General features: G+C 39.0%; 1 protein-coding gene across 2 annotated transcripts; it reads left to right on the top strand.

Moving 5' to 3' along the window:
* The first annotated feature begins 59 nt into the window (after positions 1-59).
* On the top strand, positions 60-17,715 carry LOC124644134 (UDP-glucose 6-dehydrogenase). 2 transcript variants are annotated; one of them, XR_006986012.1, is made up of 3 exons: positions 60-1,888; positions 17,051-17,162; positions 17,206-17,715. XR_006986012.1 is itself a non-coding variant. In XM_047183365.1 (2 exons), the coding sequence occupies exon 1, from the start codon at positions 448-450 to the stop codon at positions 1,885-1,887; it is 1,440 nt and encodes a 479-aa protein (XP_047039321.1). In that variant the 5' UTR covers positions 63-447; the 3' UTR covers position 1,888; positions 17,051-17,163. The 2 variants fall into 2 exon arrangements, 1 of the variants encoding a protein (XP_047039321.1); XM_047183365.1 differs by lacking the exon at positions 17,206-17,715 and having other exon boundaries at positions 63-1,888; positions 17,051-17,163.
* Positions 17,716-20,454: the final 2,739 nt, after the last annotated feature.

Below are 20,454 nucleotides of genomic sequence, written 5' to 3'. Positions count from 1 at the left end.
ATCAAAATAATCTTTACGACTTTATTTTTTATCAATACGATATCGGAATTCTAAGAATTCTGAATGTATGTACGCGACGCGCGACGTACGGTATCCCATCCCTACGCAAATGTCATTGACTTGTGTCTGCATATTGGCTGGCTGACGATTCACGATTGCACATCGGTTCGTGCTACAATAAAAAGCTTGTGAGCGCCGCTCAGGCCTTAATTACGGTCCAACGGCCCAAACATTTGGTCGCCACATGTGTTAATCACAAAAACTCTAACAAAACCCACTCCAAACGGACGTGGAACGATAAAAATCGTCGATCTAATCTAGCAGTAAAACATAGTATTTTAATTAGATAAAATCGCGCTTTTGAGTATTGTGAACGTTGTTAATCACTTCCGTGGTGTCTGAGCGTGTGGCTGGTGCATTTGTGAGCAGTTTTTTTGCTGTAAAAACATGGTTATCGAGAAAATTTGTTGCTTGGGAGCTGGATATGTCGGCGGTCCTACGTGTAGTGTGATAGCCCTGAAATGCCCTAATATTCAAGTTACTGTTTGCGACAAGAGTGTTGAAAGAATAAACCAGTGGAATTCCGACAAATTGCCGATCTACGAGCCCGGGTTAGACGATGTGGTCCGACAGTGCCGAGGTAGGAATCTTTTTTTTTCTACGGACATCGCGAAAAGTATACAGGAGGCTGATTTGATATTTATATCAGTCAATACGCCTACTAAAACGTTTGGAAACGGCAAAGGCAGGGCTGCAGACTTAAAATATGTTGAAAGTGCAGCCCGTATGATCGCAGACTTGGCTACCAGTAACAAGATTGTAGTTGAAAAGAGTACGGTGCCAGTTAAAGCAGCTGAAATTATTATGAAAATATTGAGAGCGAACACTAAGCCGGGTGTCGAGTACCAGATTCTGTCTAACCCTGAGTTTTTGGCTGAAGGAACTGCTATCGTTGACTTGGTAGAGGCCGAGAGAGTGTTAATCGGTGGTGAAGATACTGCTGATGGTCAGAAGGCTATTAAAGAGCTGTGCTGGGTTTACGAGCATTGGATACCAGCTAAAAACATACTTACCACCAACACTTGGAGTTCCGAACTGTCTAAGCTAGCCGCTAATGCATTCCTCGCCCAACGTATATCAAGTATTAACTCTTTATCTGCCGTCTGTGAGGCTACCGGTGCCGACGTGTCAGAGGTTGCAAGAGCTGTAGGCAGAGACTCTCGTATTGGACCAAAATTCCTTGAAGCGTCAATAGGTTTCGGAGGCAGTTGCTTCCAGAAAGACATTTTAAACCTTATCTACTTGTGTGAATGCCTAAATTTGCCTGAAGTGGCCGCTTACTGGCAGCAAGTACTCAACTTAAATGATTATCAGAAAGCTCGCTTCACTAGAAAAGTCATCGAGTCACTATTCAACACGGTATCGGACAAGAAAATAGCCATACTCGGTTTTTCATTCAAGAAAAATACAGGAGACACGAGAGAATCACCCGCTATTCATGTATCAACAACTTTATTAGACGAAGGGGCTAAACTACACATATATGACCCTAAAGTAGAACCGGACCAGATTTTCTACGAGCTCACAAGCCCATATGTAACATCCGAACCGGAGAAAGTTAAAAGCAACGTTGAAATCCATGATACCGCATACTCGGCAGTAACAGGGGCTCATGCTATAGTTCTATGTACCGAATGGGACGAGTTTAAGATGTTAGATTTTAAGAAGATATACGAAGTGATGATGAAGCCTGCGTATATATTCGATGGAAGGAAGATCTTGAATCATGAGGCGTTGCAGAATATCGGTTTTCATGTGCAGACGATTGGGAAGCGGTTGAGCAGAGCGGGCAGTATACGTGCTCAAGGAAGTCAGACGATGCCTTAATGTGAGTATTTTTAATAATATATTATATTGCTAATATATAAAAGAGAAAACATTTTACAGTTTGTTAGTAAACGGTGAAACCACTGAACCGATTTGCAAAATTCTTTCACTGTTGGAAAGCTACACTCTTCCCGAGTAACATAGGCTATATTTTATCCCGGTACGGGCAGTAGTTCCCACGGGATGCGACTGAAACCGGGGGAGATAGCTAGTCTGTAATATACAGATATAGTTTTAAATTCCTCTCAAGTTTCAAGGTTTTTCTAAACAACCTTCAAATTGTTACTCTTTTACGCAATAACTACTGGATGGATTTTGATGAAACTCATAATGTAGCTAACCTATTATGTGCATAATCAAAATCAAAAGTCATTTAATCAAAGTAGGCTGATAATCAGCAGTTTTTGAACGTCAAATTTACAAAAGACGCCCGCCCTTCACCACTTCCTGTGTTGTTGCTGGGAAGAAGAAGTGGTGGAACAAACTCCCCAGCAACACAATTCATATAATATATAAATGTACAGTGGCGGATTAAGAGTATCCGAGGCCCTAAGCACTGAGCCTGTGTAGACCCTTTATTGCTTAAATGGAATGGAAAGTAGAAGAAATTGACCGACAAGAAATCGCGCGACGCCTATGTAGTTACAAATAGCGAAGCGAGCGCGAAATTTTAATTATTTTTAAGACTCAGAACCAAAATTACGTAAAATGTAGCCCAAACGTACTTAACTTTTTATTTGTTGACAAATGTAAAAGCGAGGACATACAGTTTCTGAATACGCGAGCGAAGCGAGCGGGAAATTTTGATTATTTTTTAAAACTCAGAACCAAAATTACGTCAAATGTAGCCCAAACGTACTTAACTTTTTGTTTGTTGACAAATGAAAAAACGAGGACATACAGTTTCTGAATACGCGAGCGAAGCGAGCGAGAAATCTTTATTATTTTTTAAGACTCAGAACCAAAATCACGTAAAAGGGCTACATTTCAAACCTTCATTTTTTCTGTTGGACAAGTAAGATCGATATATACGTAAGATCGATAACAACGTCGCGAAGCAAAGCTTCGCGGACCACTTGGACTGCCTCCGGGGACCACCAGTGGTCCGCGGACCACCGGTTAAGAACCACTGATCTAAATCACCCAAAATTTTCGGATATGATTGTTATATTGCACTCGTAGTTACAGCGTGAGCTTCCCAACGAGACCCCGTGTCGACGGCGCGCGTTGTTCCACGCGCTCCTCAAAGAGACGTCAGCAACCCCAGCGGGGCCCAGCAGGGCCAAGGCCTGCCGGGGCTGCGGGTTGTTCGAAAGAGATACCGCGGCCCTGGTACATAAAAGGCCTATGACGGAACACGACGATTTTAGTCAGTAAGAGTCTGACACTCCCTCACCGCTGCTAACCCACAGCGGGAGGGGTCATTTGATGATTTTACGTCGATAAAAAAAAAAAAAAAAAAAAGCTTCCCAACGAGCAGTGCCGGCTTTAACTCTACTAGCGCCCTGGGCGAGATTTCTACGGCGCCCCCAACTGCAATTCAAACCCATTCGAAAAACAGAGACATACGTAGTGACCGATTTTTTTTTATAGTCAACAAGTCAAAGCAAAAATTACGTAAAATGTAGCCCAATCGTACATAAGTTATTGCTGGTTGGTGAATGCAAAAACACGGGGACACAGGTTCTGATTGCGCGAAGCGAGCGCGAACTTTTTTGTTATATTTTAGAACTCAAAACAAAAATGACTTAAAATGTAGCCCAAACGTAGATAACTCTTTGTTGGTGTTGGCGCCTATGAATTAAAATTTTGGGACTTAAAGTAGTACCATAAATAGAAACTAGAAGTTACTTTCTTATTAATAAAAGGACTTAAAAACGACGCTACCTTTTTGCTAGGGTAGACAAAAAAAAATTGAAAAATAAAAACAACTATAAAGTGAAACAAGCCCGAAAAAGCTTTTTTGAGATTTAGATCGCTAAAAGTCCTTAACATATATAATAAAAGGCGACTGTGAGGTGGAGAAGCCGCGAGCGAAGGGAACGCGAATTTTTTTGTGTAGTGGGATATTAAATTAAAAGTAGCTATATGTGAAAAAAAATGTAAGGGTAAAGTAAAGAAACCGCGAGCGAAGCGAGCGCGAAAATTTTTCAGTTTTGGGACATAAAAGTAGTGTATCTAACGCGCCCGGCATTGTATGACAATACATTAATTAATTTGAAATTTCTTGGTCGAGGAGCGTACCGCGGCGCCCCTGAGCCCACGGCGCCCGGGTTATTCGCACACCCTGCACCATAGGTTAAGGCGGCCCTGATGCTATCCATACATTTGGATACAGTTCTTGTAAGCTGCGATCTTTGATGAAATTTAAAACAAAAATAGGAGTAAAATTCTGATCAAGGATTGGTTGGGGGCGCCTGCGGCGCCCCTTATGTCCGGCGCCCTGGGCCGTCGCCCAACCGCGCCCTACCCTAAAGCCGCTACTGCCAACGAGTGTCCGATAGCGACTTCAACACGCTATCGTTGCCTATTAATTCTTTTAAAACTGCCCAACGATGAGTAGAAGCCGAAAAAAATTTTATAACAACGGCACAATTGAAAAAAATTCACTGCGATCATACAACAATCAACAGCACTGCGTCCAATCAAGTTTAGAGGCGGGGGTGTATGAAGGGTCATTCCCGAACTGCTCGCGCCTTGTGAATTCGGACATATTGTGGATGAATCTCGATAAAATGTAGGTAGGTATAAAATGAAACGCCAGCAGAGGATGGAGGCCCCTGGAGAACAGGGGCCCCAAGCACGTGCTTGTAGTGCTTATACGTTAATCCGCCACTGTAAATGTAGCTTAATCATAATAACATACAGACTACTTTTTATCCATATACGGGACGTAATTCCCTTGTGTGTGACACGGTAGAAGCTTCTTGCATATAAAAAAAACTGAATTGCAAATCTCCATACAAGAAACACGGTAATGAATTAAAAACATTGCATATACTTTTGGCTACATGCTCAATGTATAATATTGTTTACATTTCCTTGTCTATGCGTTTGTAACTCTATGTATATGCAATAATTGTCAATGATTGATTTGCTACCGACGAATAATGATTTCAATTGGTATATTACCGAATACTCGTGAAAAAGTCGTGGTGGCATAGTGGGTAAAGAACCAACCTCTCAAGTATGAGTGTGTGTTCAATTCCAGGTCAGGCAAGTACCAACGCAACTTCTCTAAGTTTGTATGTACTTTCTAAGTATATCTTGACTGTGTTCCGGAGGGCACGTTAAACTGTAGGTCCCGGCTGCCATTTGAACATCTTTGGCAGTCGTTACGGGTAGTCAGAAGCCAGTAAGTTTGACAACCAGTCTTACCAAGGGGTATTGGGTTGCCCGGGTAACTGGGTTGAGGGGGTCAGATAGGCAGTCGCTCCTTGTGGCACACAGGTACTTAGCTACATCCGGTTAGACTGGAAGCCGACCCCAACATAGTTGGGAAAAGGCTTAGCAGATGCGAAATTATTTTACTAAAAATATCGTTTATAAATAATAATGATTTAAAGTCTGTTATAAGCTTAACCCTGAATCGATTAAAAGTTAAAATGTACCGAGATCATTTTCCTTACAAAGCTCCAAAGTTATTCTCAAGTCGTGCGCATGTATGTATGTGTTGCACGTTTCTCAGAAACTTAAATCACCGGCTACCGTCATTATTGAAATGGCGTCAGATGCTAAACAGGATCTTTTTGAGCATTTTTTATAAATAAGTGAGTTAAAATATTGTAGTTAGCTCTTTTTTTTGGTTTCCTAAAAAGATGGTTATGGATTCAGATGTTGTCACCTTCATTTACTTTGTGGAATCGGAAAAAAATGGTCTGAGGAAGAAAAGTATTCCTCAATCCCTACTAATGTTATAAATGCGAAAGTAACTCTGTCTGTCTGTTACGCTTTCATGTCTAAACCACTGAACTGATTTTTATAAAATTTGGTACAGAGATAGAGTTGACCTTGAGAAAGAACATAGGATAGTTTTTATCCCGGACTTTTGAAGAGTTCTTTTGGAAACGCGATATAACCGAACTCTACGCGGGCGAAGCGGCGGGCGGAAGCTAGTACTTTAATATATTAGTATAGAAGTATGATAAATTGATATACTACTTCTACTACGGTTGACCACAAAAAAACTAGTATCCATTTTTTTGTTCACATACCTGGTTGTACAGTTAATATACCAACAAAAAATATTAGTTTCGATAAACATAACAGTTGCCAAGATATTTATTTACTTAGCAAGTTAATGATGACGTTCAAACATTATGCTAATTATTTACTTAAGTCATATTATTTATACAGGTGCAAAATATATCGTACCTCACTTATTGTAACTAAAAACAATTTAAAATATTGTATTCTAGGTGTAAAAATACTTTTGCTAGCAACTGGTTTTGAAAAGAAAATGCGTTGCGTCTGTCTATAGATTCATGCTTCTATGATAATATTATCATCTGCCTAGCCCTTTCCCAACTATGTTTCGATCAGTAAACCCGCACGCGGCGGAGTACCAGTGTGCCACATCAGGCCACATGGAGCGACTGCCTATCTGATCTCCTCAACCCAGTTACCCGACCAACTCAATACTTCTTGGCAAGACCGGTTGTCAGACTTACTGGTTTTTGATTACCCGTAATAGCCATTACACGGCTGTCATTTGAACATCTTTGGCAGCCGCCAAAGATGTTCAAATGACAGCCGGGACCAATTTATCGTGCCTTCCGAAACACGGAGGAACTCGTCATGATATAGTTGGTCACCTGCCGGGACTGCGGGATTGTTCGCGCTCACTATCGCTGCGCTGGTACATGGCGGGCTTAAGAAGGAACATGGCGGGTTTAGTCAGTAAGAGTCTGACACTCCCGAGCCGACATTTGATGATTTTCCGTAATAAAAAATGTAGTTGGTCACCCATCCTAGGAGCGAACGCGGTATAGGTATATTTTGAAAGGTTCTTCTAACCTACAGACAGACATGTGTTGCTGGGGAGTTTGTTGCGCCACTTCTTCTTCCCAGCAACAACACATAGGAAGTGGTGAAGGGTGAGCGTTTTGGGGGCTGTATTTTGTAAATTTCTGACGTTCGAAAAGTGCTGTTTTGCAGCCTAATTTTGAATAAGCGATTTTTGATTTTGATTTGGCTTAACTTCAATTTAACATGTTTAATATTATATTCTTAAAATGTAGGTCTTGTTTTGATATATTATCTTATAGATAGAAATGAAGATTACCCACTTTGAAATACCTCTTCAAAACGATTTACTTACTCATACATTATCTTTATCAAAGTTCCGGGATTTACCATATATCTAAAATATCTATATCTGTACTAATATAATTAAGAGGGAACATTCATCTGTTTGTCCCTAAAGGCTCCGAAACTACTGAACCGATTTGTAAAATTCTTTCACTGTTGGGGCGCTACACTCTTCCCGAGTAACATAGGCTATATTTTATCCCGGTAACTGATTTAGCTGTTGTTACGGGTAATCAGAAGCCTGAAACCTGACAATCAGTCTTACCAAGGGGTATTGGGTTGCCCGGGTAACTGCGTTGAGGAGTTCAGATAGGCAGTCGCTCCTTGTGGCACACTGGTACTCAGCTGCGTCCGGTTAGACTGGAAGCCGACCCCAACATAGTTGGGAAAAGGCTCGGGAGATGATGATATTTTACCAAATCTATTAATATGATATGTGTAAATTCTAGGTCACAATACACAGGTAGTAATCGAATTAGATCTTGGCTCAGCATACTGTTATGCAATTTTAATGGCATTGTAAGCATATAATAATATAAATATTAAACCAATGTATTGCTCAATATGACTCATCATCATTTACTTATTTACCTACAAACAAACCGCCTCGGTCTAGTTGTCGAATATATCAACTGCTGTCTATAAGGTCTTGGCACAGATTATATAATAGTTACTACGTAACAGATAAATCACTCCATACAAAAAAGTCCATACCTACTGTTATAAGCACCTACAAGTTCCCCAACTACCTACAAATTCCTAGCTGCGTTATAAAATGAACCTTAAAAGCTCGAGCGCTTGATTGTTATTCCAATGCGATAGCGCACAGTTCAGTGACCGCAACCGTGCCGTGGTCGTGCTTAGGGTTGCTTCTTACAATTTATTAATATTTAAGTAGGAAAACAAAGTTACGCTTATTTTAAGATAGCCTTTTTTAAAACTGAGTTTTTAAATAAAAAGTAATATCAAGAATATTTTTCTTTAGTTAACTATTGTATTGCCTACTAAAATGGAGTATGGGTACATATTACTAAATATTACCTAATACGTAAGCATAGGTAAGTACTTAAGTAAAGCTTTCGTCAAAATCAAAGGCGGTTTCTAACTATTTTTCGAGCTGGCTTTTGGAGTGTTGATACATACCTAAAATTGGTTTCTGCGTAGCGACACGCGTAATGTTCCGAGTCGTCATTAAGTTGGACCAGAACTATACCTACTTACACTCGACATGTGTTTTGAGCTACAAAACTCACAATACAGTTCATATAACTAAGTAGGTATCTAAAGTAAAATAAGTACCTAATGATCTCTGTTGTTAAAATCATAAAGTAGATAAGTATTAATTTATTAAAAAAAATAGAATTACTAGATAAGTTCATAAATATAAAATGTTTCTAAATCTTACAATAGTCGCATATAAACCAACACACCTCAAAATAATCCATCAGTTTGTTAGGTAGCTTAAAAAACCTTATAAAAACCAACAGCATAACCTGCATAACATGCCACGAAATAAAAATAATAAATATTGGAACGCGCGCGGCGCGTGTGACTGTTGAAAGCCCTGAGCCGCGTGGGGCTACCGGTAACCCAGCGAGCGGTAGGCATTTATCGCGCGCAAGTACGTCGAGTGACAGAGGCCTGGTCTTGGGTTCGATTCGATTTTAGAAACTTAGAGCAGCTTAGAGCCTGTAAGATGGTGATTGATTCACCCGTGCATCGTGTCGCACGTTAATGTCGTGCTTGTGATCTCTCTCCGGTAGTGTCGGCTTGTCGTCGCATCGCGCTATGAGAGTGAAGGAATACTGAGTGCACCGCAGTCCAAGCTAATGTGCGTGCACTATAATATGTCCTGAGCAGCGCAGCTGATCTCCTTAGAGAGAACAGCCGGACGTCATTTTATAACTTTTTTACCAATAGTTTTGGGAGATTGAACATCCTTGGCAGTCGTTACGGGTAGTCAGAAGCCAGTAAGTCTGACACCAGTCTTTCCAAGGGGTATTGTGTTGCCCGGGTAACTGGGTTGAGGAGATCAGATAAGCAATCGCTCCTTGTGACACACTGGTACTCAGCTGCATCCGGTTAGACTGGAAGCCGACCCCAACATAGTTGGGGAAAGGCTCGGCAGATGATGAATAAGTTTTGGGAGATTTAACAATGTTTCTTACATAGTTAATGTATTACAGCACTTGCCTACAGACGTTGAATGTTTGGTATAACTACAGTTAAATATAAATATTTATAAGAACCACGCAACATTGTACAATGTTCTCACCACATACTAATGTGTGCGTCTTTAGTTTTAAAATATACATAGTTAGTTTGAACCTCATGGTTAAAATCGCTCGATAATTTTTGATTTAACTACCTGCTTCTTGCGATTCTACTCAAAGTCAAATGTCAGCCTCTTCCTGCGGTTTCACCTGCGTCCCGAGATAACTGCTTCCCGTAGTCGGATGGTGACAAAAACTATTCTATTTCCTTCTCCCGTCTCTAACGCGGTGTCCTGCGTGAGCGACGAACGCGACGCGACGCGACGCTGCGAACGCGACGAACGCGATCAACTCAAAGGAATTCCCTACATGCGGCCTATGTGACAGTCTGCGGCGAGACGCGACGTAACGCGTACTTGTTTTGAGGGCGACCAGACGCGACACCGCGAACTATTCAGAAGCGTTGATTGTTGTGGGACAAAAAAAACATAAATATTAAAGAAATCGTTTATTAGTACAAACAAGTTGGAAGATTGTTGCTGTCTGTACTTTAAATATGAACTTTCAAGCAAAATTGTAACACAACTTCTCCATGATTTGAGAAGTAATGACCAAAATCACGTAGGACATCTGTCGCGTATAGCATCGCGTCGCATTACGTCGCGTCGTGTTGCGTCGCGTCGCGTCGCGTTCGTCGCTCACGCAGGACACCGCGTAAGCTTAATCGGTCCAGCCAGTCTCGCGTGATGACGTGACCAAGGAATATAGGGATTCATTTTATATAGAAACTAGCCGTTTTCCCGTCGTTTCACTGGCGTCCCGTGGGCACTACTGCCCGTACCGGGATAAAATATAGCCTATGTTACTCGGGAAGAGTGTAGCGCCCCAACAGTGAAAGACTTTTGTCAAATCAGTTCAGTAGTTTCGGAGCCTTTAGGGTACAAATAAAAATATATTTCCTATTTCTTATAGATAATATGTAGAAAAGCTATTATTTCTATAGACACCATAATACCAGAATGTCTAGTTTTATGGTGCCAAAGGCTATAAAGATATGCATCGGTCGATGCACCCTCGCATTCCCATAGCAGATACCATGCTGCATACCTATGCATTTTATTGCATTTTGATCACAACACTATCTATATGCGTGCTTAACTAGCCGTTTTACCTCGGTTTCACTCGCGTCCCGTGGGAACTACTGCTCGTACCGGGATAAAATATAGCCTATGTTACTCGGGAAGAGTGTAGCTTTCTAACCGTGAAAGATTTTTTTTAATAGGTTCAGTAGTTTTTGACTTTATCCGTCCATTACCTATCTGATATAAATAGACACCAATACCACTTGGTAAGACTGGTTGTCAGACTTACTGCCTTCTGACTACCCGTAACGACTGCCAAGGATGTTCAATGACAGCTGGGACCTACAGTTTATAGTGCCCTCTGAAACACGGCGTTAAGTTAACCTCACTTTTATAATGCCTCGGGAGTCGGGATATTAAGGAAATACCCAAACATGATAAATTGGTTGTTTCAAGAAATTCGTGAGTCATCCGTCAAGAAATATGATCTTGATTTAGGGAGTTTAGTGACCCGTAGATTCGGGTCTTTGGTAGATTAAACTTGCTGTGTTGTACTCTTAACCTTGATTAAATATCATCATCTGCCTAGCCTTTAAAGAGTTCATTAAAAGGAGCTTGGCCTGTATGTATATGCATATCCTTGTGCGCGATAATCTGGCGTCTAGCTGGGCCGATTTTTTTGCGGTTTTCGGTATAGTATTTGTCATAGTTAGGATAAGGTTTTAGCTAAAATAAAAATTTTACTTGTCAGTGCTTATCGAAGTCAAATGTGCCACATGGAGCGACTGCCTATCTGATCTCCTCAACCCAGTTACCCGGGAACATGAGTGTGTTTGTTAGTTATTCACGCAAAAAAAAACTGCTCAACGAATTTGGATATAAATTGGCAGTATTGTAGCTTATATATGTACAAAAGAAAATAGGCTTCTTCATATCCGAATATGCAATGTTTTTTCTATAGAATGCAAATGAAACCGCTCTCAAAAGCTAGTACCTATATTCAAATAATCCCTAAATATTAAAATAATAACTGCCTCGTTGGTCTAGTTGTCGCAAGTGCGGCTGCTGAGCACGAGGTCTCGGGTTCGAAGTTCGAATCGGGCCGAAATCGCTTTGTGGGTTTTAGAAGACTTTCACAAAGCAGCCCGGAGCCTGGAAGTTGGTGATTGATACACCCGTGCATCGGAGAGCACTTCAATGTCGGTCCTGCGCCTGATCTAAGGTAGAATTCCGTCCATCGCGACATCGTAGGACGCGCGCGGCCTACGACTGTCGTCGGCCGCGCGCGACTATAGTCAACCTATGAAAATGTATGGCACCCCTGCCGAGGCCCACGACAGTCGCGCGCGGCCGACGAATTTCGTAAACCGCGCGCGGCATTGTCTTGAAATTAGTCGATTTTGTTCGTCCGTTCCCTCTAAGTGCTAATTGATATCCTTGAAGAAGAGGAGGATGACGTGCTGCTGTGGCTGTATAATGAAAATAGATTACCAATCGACACTATCTTTAAAAAGTAGAAATGAAGAAGGATACTACCAAATACTGATTCAAAAGCATTTGTATTGTAATGAAAACAAAAGGAAGTTTTGCCGACTAAATAAAAAACAATTCAATTCTAGTTTTACTAAGATTCTATAGATGTTATTAAGCGCTAGACCATGTTGAGAAGCGTACGGCCGACTGTCGCGGACCTCGGCAGCGGCGCCATACATTTTCATAGGTTGACTATTGTCGCGACCCACGGAATTCTACCTTTAAGCCGTAATTGGACCTTATCCAACGTCAAAAAAAGGCGGAAAAAAACAAACAAATCAATGACCCATGACCGACATATTTATTTGATCAGATACATACGCATAATTTGTAGAGAGGATAATAAAATGATTGGTAGGCAGTCAATTGTTTGATCACGACCGGCCTCGCGGCTGGCCTCGGTGGGTATGGTTACGTATGAATTAATAGCTAGTAATTAAATATTTTGGCTAGCCATTTCCTTGGCTTTTGGAGGTCGGGTTTAAGGCTGTTTTGGTCATGTATCATTGCGTTATTAATTGTTGATCATCATCTGGTGTTTTCACCCGCTTACCTTGGGAACTACTGCCCGTACCGGGATAAAATCTAGCCTGTGTTACTTGGGAAGAGTGTAGCTTTCATTCAGTGGTAGAATTTTTAAAAATCAATTCAGTAGTTTCGGATTTTTTAGAGTACAAACAAAAGAATGTTTCCTCTTTATAATTTTATAGTATTAGCGGTACACAGTTTTTGCTACTTATAAATTAAAATAAAAAGTGAAGATTTTTTTACAAATTTCACATAAACCATCTATTAAATAGTCCGAACAAAGCCTAAACATTTGGTTTGGATAGGTGAGACCGATCTTGAGTTATAAACTTCAACGACAAGTGCATTAAAGTATTGAGTTCATTTTAATTTTAAAATATACATTTAGAATAGACTACTGATAAGTACTGCTACTGTTGGCTACAAAACCTTGGTAACCATTTTTTTTGTTTTAAAAATAAAACTGGTTTTACAGTTAATACTATGAATTAATTATTTATTTATCTTCACTCTATACTGTTTTAAGTAGGTCGATTTATCTAATTCTATAGTAATAAAGAGGAAAGTATTTTACGTTTGTTTGTACCCTAAAGGCTCCGAAACGACTGACTCGATTTGAAAAAATCTTTCACTGTTGGGGCGCTACACTCTCCCCGAGTAACATAGGCTATATTTTATCCCGGTACGGGCAGTAGTTTCCACGGGACGCGAGAGAAACCGCGTGAAAACAGCTAGTGTTCTTAAAAATCGCAATAGTTAGTACATAGCTCATACGGGCAGATATTTATTTGTATAAGTTTCTGCATTTGTTTTTGTTAGTGTAGACTACGAAATCGTTTCAGATGTTTGGATTAAAATTTTTCTGTGTGTTAATCATTACAAATTAACAGACAACCAGTCAGAAATAGTACAGAGAGTCTGACTACCAGTCTTACAAGGCGTATTGCGTTGTTCGGGTAGCCAGGTTGAGGAGGTCAGATAGGCAATCGCTCCTTGTAACACTGATACTCAGCTACATCCGGTTAGACTGGAAGCTGACCCCAAAATAATTTTGAAAAGACTCGGGAGATGATGATAGTATATGTATATAGATACCCCTGTGAAGCCGAAGACGGGTCGATAGTTCAGCTATTTTGTAATCCGTAGTGCAGATTATAAATTGTAAGGTAGACTCTTACTAGGAAGCAACATGTTATGTAAATCTTGCATAAGTCTTGTAATCTTAGATTCTCAGACGTGTAAACTGTTGTCAGATAAATTTCAGTCTAACTGAAAGTGGAGCACGCTTGTTATAGTCTGTTTTACGCTAAAATAATCATTTTAGAAAAACTGCGAGGTCGATACTATATGTATGTAGAACAGGTTAATAGTGTAGACTTTAGATAATATACTTTTGAAGAAAATGCAGAAAATAAAATTGACTTCAAATATGTACCTGGATTTTAATCGATCTCAGTGGCGTGCACTTGGAGAGGCCTATGTCCAGCAGTGGACTGCGATAGGCTGATGATGATGATGATGATGATTTACCTGGAACCTTCTCATAAGTATGACTAGTAACCGCAACAAAATCGGCTCTGGCAAACGTGATATAATCGTGCGAGAACATACCTAAACTGAGAAACAACTTTTCTAAGTTTGTATGTACTTTCTAAGTATATCTTGGACACCAATGACTGTGTTTCGGATGGCACGTTAAACTGTAGGTCCCGGCTGTCATTGAACATCCTTGGCAGTCGTTACGGGTAGTCAGAAGCCAGTAAGTCTGACACCAGTCTTACCAGTTGTATCGGGTTGCCCGGATAACTGGGTTGAGAAGGTCAGATAGGGCAGTCGCTCCTTGTGGCACACTGGTACTCAGCTGCATGCGGTTAGACTGGAAGCCGACCCCAACATAGTTGGGAAAAGGCTCGGGAGATGACGAGGGAACTTCGTGAAAGACCTGTAGTTAGGATAAAAACCCATGTAATAATGAACATACATATATGACGTCACCAGTTTATCATCGGTACAGGATATTGTTAAATATACACTACGATAAAGTTAGTAGTGTATGTTAGTTTTTATATACCTACTACTATGATATTTTGCAAGACTTGTAAATAACTTTACGATTCAAAGTGTATGTTGTAAAAAAATCTCGATAAATTCGTTATTGCTTATTCGCTAATATACTTCCCACTTTTTACCGACTTCCAAAAAAAGAGGTTCTCATTCCGGATGTTTGTTTTTTTTTGTTTGTGCGTATCTCCCTGGTTTACCTACACCAATTTTATTTTGTTTGAAAAGGTATACTTTCCCAAAATGGTCCCATTGTCATCAGGTCTAGAATCTGATGATGGGAACCCTGAGAAATCGAGGGCAACCTTCGAAAGTTATAGGCATGCATAGCGCATTACATAGTAGAAACACACACACATTACAGTGAAGAAGAAATACTTAAAAACTAAAAATACCTAACACCGTTATTATAAAAAACTTTTTTACAAAAAAATTAAACCGACGTCCAAAAACACTAAAAAGTTAAAAAAAAAACTAATTAGGTGCATCGGCCTAGAAGTCGGTGTCTAATGGATGTTACTAAGTTAATTTTGCCACCGACTTGTAGGCCGATGCACCTAATTAGTTTTTTTTTAACTTTTTAGTGTTTTTGGACGTCGGTTTAATTTTTTTTTTTTAAGTTTTTTATTTACAGCTTTTCAGTGATACGAATAGTTGTCACTACCCATATAAGTGGAAAGTTCTCATCAATACAAAGAATATAAGCCCAAATACGAGGTATTTTACATAATTAGTTGTCGAGTTCTCTCGACCTTCTCTGGTCTCCATCATCAGGTCAGCTCCAAATTCTCACTGTTGCAAAGGTCTCGTCAATACAAATAATATAAGCCCAAACACGAGGTAGTATACATATTCAGTTGTCGAGTTCCCTCGACCCTCTCTGGTCTCCATCATCAGGTCAGCTCCAAACCTTCACTTTTGAATAGTGCTTTCAGGCATACACCTGAGTGTCAAGTTTTTACCCTATGTATGCCTACAACTTTCGAAGATTGCCCTTGATTTCTCAGGGTTTCCATCATCAGATCCTGACCTGATGACTATGGGACCAACTGGCAGCTATTCCGCGTCGAACAGAAAAAGAATCACGTGAATCGGTCTATAAACCTCGGAGTAATCGATGTACATACATAGAAAAAAAAAACACACACCGGCCGAATTGAGAACCTCCTCCTTTTTGGGAAGTCGGTTAAAAAAAGGATAGTATTTAAACGAGTGACTGTGAATTACAATTTTAGGTGTCAAAATTAATTAATTTGGGTTATATAATTACTATATAAGTGAGCGACTGACTGCAAGTGACGAAAAATCAACAGAATAGTATCTTACAAACATTAATTTGAGTTACTTAAAATACAAAATGAGCAGCTTCATAATATTTGAGCGACTTAATGTTTGTTTGAGTGTCAACGTTACGTCCTGCATTTTTTTCAATATTTGGCTAATGTATTTTTTATACTGAGCGGCATTTTATCTTAAATGAAGTGTTTCGAATACAAAATGTGTGAAATTAATTACATTAGACACATTTCCTAGGAAATCTATACATTCCCTAAATATTAATCGGAAATGTATAATTAAGATATCAAGGGGTAAGCGGGGGATAGCGGAGCGAGGGAAGGGGATTGAAGCGAAGCATGCAAGCAGGCATGCAGCATGGAAGCACAATGCAACATGCAGCAAGCATGGCTTCTGTCACGGCTCCGGCGCTGAGGGGCTCCGGCGGTCCCACCACCGCAGCTTCGGCTTGCGCCTCAGCCGCGTCGGCGAGCTTTAAAACTACCTGCGCCTCAGCTCGCAGGCCGCCTCGCCCCTCCGCGCTTCGCGGTTTTGAATTGCACTCTAGGGGTAGGGCAGACAAGACTACGTCGACTCGGTTTTGCAGTGATTCGTTTTCAAAATTCTGCCATCTTAAAATAGAATATCAGGAACCAATAATCATTAATAAAGCAGCTTACAAAACTTTGCTCAAAGTGAACTATTTAGTAGTACGTTATGTATAACCTCACTTAGAAAAATCGATTCTATCTTAATATTGAAGTTGCCACTATATACTGCTCGGATAAAATTTTAATATATGAAATGGATTTACCACAATTCACTTTTTGTAAGCTCGTTCTGGATTTTATTATTAATCAATATAATAGTTTAGTTAATTTTTCGCTTGCTCAAATTCATACCGCTCAAGTTATTAATACAGTATGTCATCATCAGTCGCAAAGCGTTTTTTTAATCGCTCGTTTTATTATATCCCTAAAAAAAATTGTGTTTGTTTGCTTGTCGAGAGTTATTTTATAACACGTTTTTTTGCTTTCAAATTCTCTGCACGAAAATATAACTTTGGACCATAGTTACGATTCCTAACCATACCTAAATATCATGACAATAGAAAATTGTATAATTCTTCTAAACTAATATATATTTCTTTTTAAATTTCAGGTACTGAAGTTCAGCTGGATAATATAAGAGAAAATGAAAAAGCAGCGTGGTACGAGCCAGAATATTATAATGCTATGGAATTAACTATTTTATATAATTAGTATTAAGTCTAATTTATTTTATGATGCCGAGGATTTTTGCCTATTTTTTCCAAAAAAAAAAAAACAAATATTCTTTGGTATAAAAAAAAATTATATGTTCCTAATTTTCGATTGCTGTAGAGTAGGAATGAGTAAGTAAATGACATATTTTTTTCTTTTTTTTTTAACTTTTTTCAAAAATACATGTAAAAAATTATTAGGTTAAGAAAACTACATAGCATTATAGAAACTTATTTTCCGGTTAACAAACTGAAAGTCTTTTAAATAACAGCTCTCGGCATCCATTCGAATCCCTATCATTATTTGTGAACACACTTTTAATAATTATTATTTTATATTTTATCCACTTTAGACCATTAATCGTCAGTATTGGTTGAATATATATATCTGTGAAAAAAGCTTGTAAATCATGATTTTTTAAAACTGTTCCGGAGAGCACGTTACTGTCGGTGGTGCTTGTGATCTCTCTCCGGTGGTGTCGGCTTGTCGTCGCATTGCGCCATGAGAGTGAAGGAATAATATGTCCTGCACAGCTGGCTGATTTTCGTGGCCGAATATACTAACTCATAATATCCATTTATGGGAGTTAATTGGTATTATTTATATACCGATAATGTAACACAATATATCAGGGATTTTAATTAATTACTTTGGGTTCTAAATCATGATTAAACTTCATATTTTGGTGGTAATGAACGAGAAATTTAAATGGTATAATTAAATCCAGTTTTATAGAGATTATGATTTGATGAATATTGTTAAAAAGTGGTCAAATAATCCCGATATTGTAATATTTATTTTAATTACAAAATAGTGTAATTATTTTTGTAATTTAACTAGGTGCTCTCATTTATTTTAAGTTAAGAGGACGAATTGGAATTTTTGGCGCCAAGGATCTCAATTTTTCTCAGTAAATACAAAACGGATCAAAACAAAACTTGGTTACCTGAAAGTTCATGATATAAACCTTATTTTGTTACACGTCAAAACATGATTAGGTAACTTTTATAACAGAGAAAAATATATCAAACATACCTCTTTTTAAAAAGAGATTCACATATTATGGGCAAACGGGACCGATTTAAGCCTCTTAACTTTTTTAGTAGTTGAGTATATACAGATACCGGCACGGATATTGGGCTCTCGGCGGAAGAGTGGGGATCGCTTTGCGCACCCGTACGCATAAGGCAATAAGGCAGTAAATCGCTTCTGCGCAGGTGAAGGTCATGGCCCGATATCCGTGCCGATAACTGTACATACTCTTTAAAATTGTAGAAGGAATTTTTATCAAATTATCATTTCTAAATAATAAAATTACAAAACCATTTTGTCGCTTACGACTTTTAGTTATAAGCTAGCGCGCGTGTTGTTATCCTCGCCCCGCTCAGACGCTCCGACCCCTCTTGGCGCCTTAGATGCGCGTGCCGGTTATGGAATTATTGTTGACCAATTCGTCGCCTTAATATTAATATATTATAGTTCGGCCATTCAGAGAATGCGTTCCTGACACGTCGCGATTGAACTGACGACGTAACTACATTCATTGATTATTGATATAATAATGTTGTTTTAATGCTCCTCAATTGTTAAAACGGTAAACAACCAGCAAAAATATTTTTATCGTAACTGCAACGCCATTGCAAAGTTACGTCGTCAGTTCAATCGCGACGTGTCAGGAACGCATTCTCTGAATGGCCGAACTATAGTAGAGATGTGTAAGAGTACTTTTTTCAGCAATTGTTTTAAGGTGCGTTTTGGATACGGCATGTGCGGTCGGCAACTGTCGTTGAAAACGTACCTTTACTATATTTTTTTTCGCTTTTATAATTAAAATGTTTAATGGATACTTTTGATATTTATGGGTGCGATAAATTATCATTTATTAACAGTACATTTATCAATAGTAAATAATATAAATTTTGATTTATATAACTTTTTTTATATAAAACTTACTGCCATTATTGAAATAGCTTTTTTAAGACTTAGGCAAAAATAAGTAAAAAAAAGAGATGAAAGAAATAGAGATTTTGCTTGAAATTTTAATAATTAAGTACGAATAGGAACTAAAGTAAACGGAAAAATAAAGTTACTACTTATTTTATATTGGTGAGAGCTTCTTCCCACCCCAGAGAGTAACACACATTAGAATTCACAATAATATTTATTTAGGAGAAAATTATAAATACATTTTCATGAAAGCACAATGACATGACACATCACAGACAACACATTTTTATATATGTTTCTTTTTAAGTACTCCAAATTCAAATTGATTAATAGGCCAGTAGGCCGACAAGTAGTAATAATTGAAACTTTAACATTTTACAGTTGTAAGTTGCTTCTGTTAGTTCTAAAAAAATCGTAAGTTTTTTTTATAAATATTAAAATTTTAACCAAAATCTTATTAGGAGGGATCTAATTCTCATTTTCTTTATATATATATATAACAATACATACAATGAGCCCTTGTATAAATTATGTTATTCACACCTTCAATCAAAAATATTGTTAAATAATGAATAATGATTTTGTTTGTAACATTTTTGAAAAAAAAGATTTTTGGTGTCAATTTCAAAATAAAAGAAAAAAGTACTCATATCTCTACATCCTACTTTATCTTAGTTTAATTTATTATACTTGACCGGTTTTTTGTAATCTATATATCTCGTCCTCGCCTCGTTGGTCTAGCTGTCGCAAGTGCGGCTGCTGAGCACGAGGTCTCGGGTTCGATTCCCGAGTCGGGCCGAAATCGCTTTGTGGGTTTTAGAAGACTTTCACAAAGCAGCCCGGAGCCTGGAAGTTGGTGATTGATACACCCGTGCATCGGAGAGCACGTAAATGTCGGTCCTGCGCCTGATCTCTCTCCGGTCGTGTCGGATTACCGTCCCATCGGGCTATGAGAGTTAAGGAATAGTGAGTGCACCTGTGTCTGCGCAAATGCTCGTGCACTATAATATGTCCTGCGTAGTTGGCTAATCTCCTTACGTGAGAACAGCCGTCGTAGCCGATAATCGGCTAGGAGGACATCATCATCATCATCATTTATTTAGAAAACTGAATATTAACCCGGGGCTGAAATATGTTGTATTTTAGTTACTAATATCATCATCATCATCAGGCTTTGTATTGGGCTGCGGCCTCCTCTCACACGGAGAAGGATTGAGCATTAATCACCACGCTTGATCAATGCGGGTTGGCGATTTCAGACTATATAGTCCAGGTTTCCTCAAGATGTTTTCCTTCACCTTTACTCAGGTAAGAGGCTAGTGGTTAAAGAACCAACCTCTCAAGCATGAGTGCGTT

Source organism: Helicoverpa zea, chromosome 29 (genome assembly GCF_022581195.2).
Source record: "Helicoverpa zea isolate HzStark_Cry1AcR chromosome 29, ilHelZeax1.1, whole genome shotgun sequence".
Taxonomy (NCBI): domain Eukaryota; kingdom Metazoa; phylum Arthropoda; class Insecta; order Lepidoptera; family Noctuidae; genus Helicoverpa; species Helicoverpa zea.
This window is presented reverse-complemented; position numbering and strand designations above follow the sequence as displayed.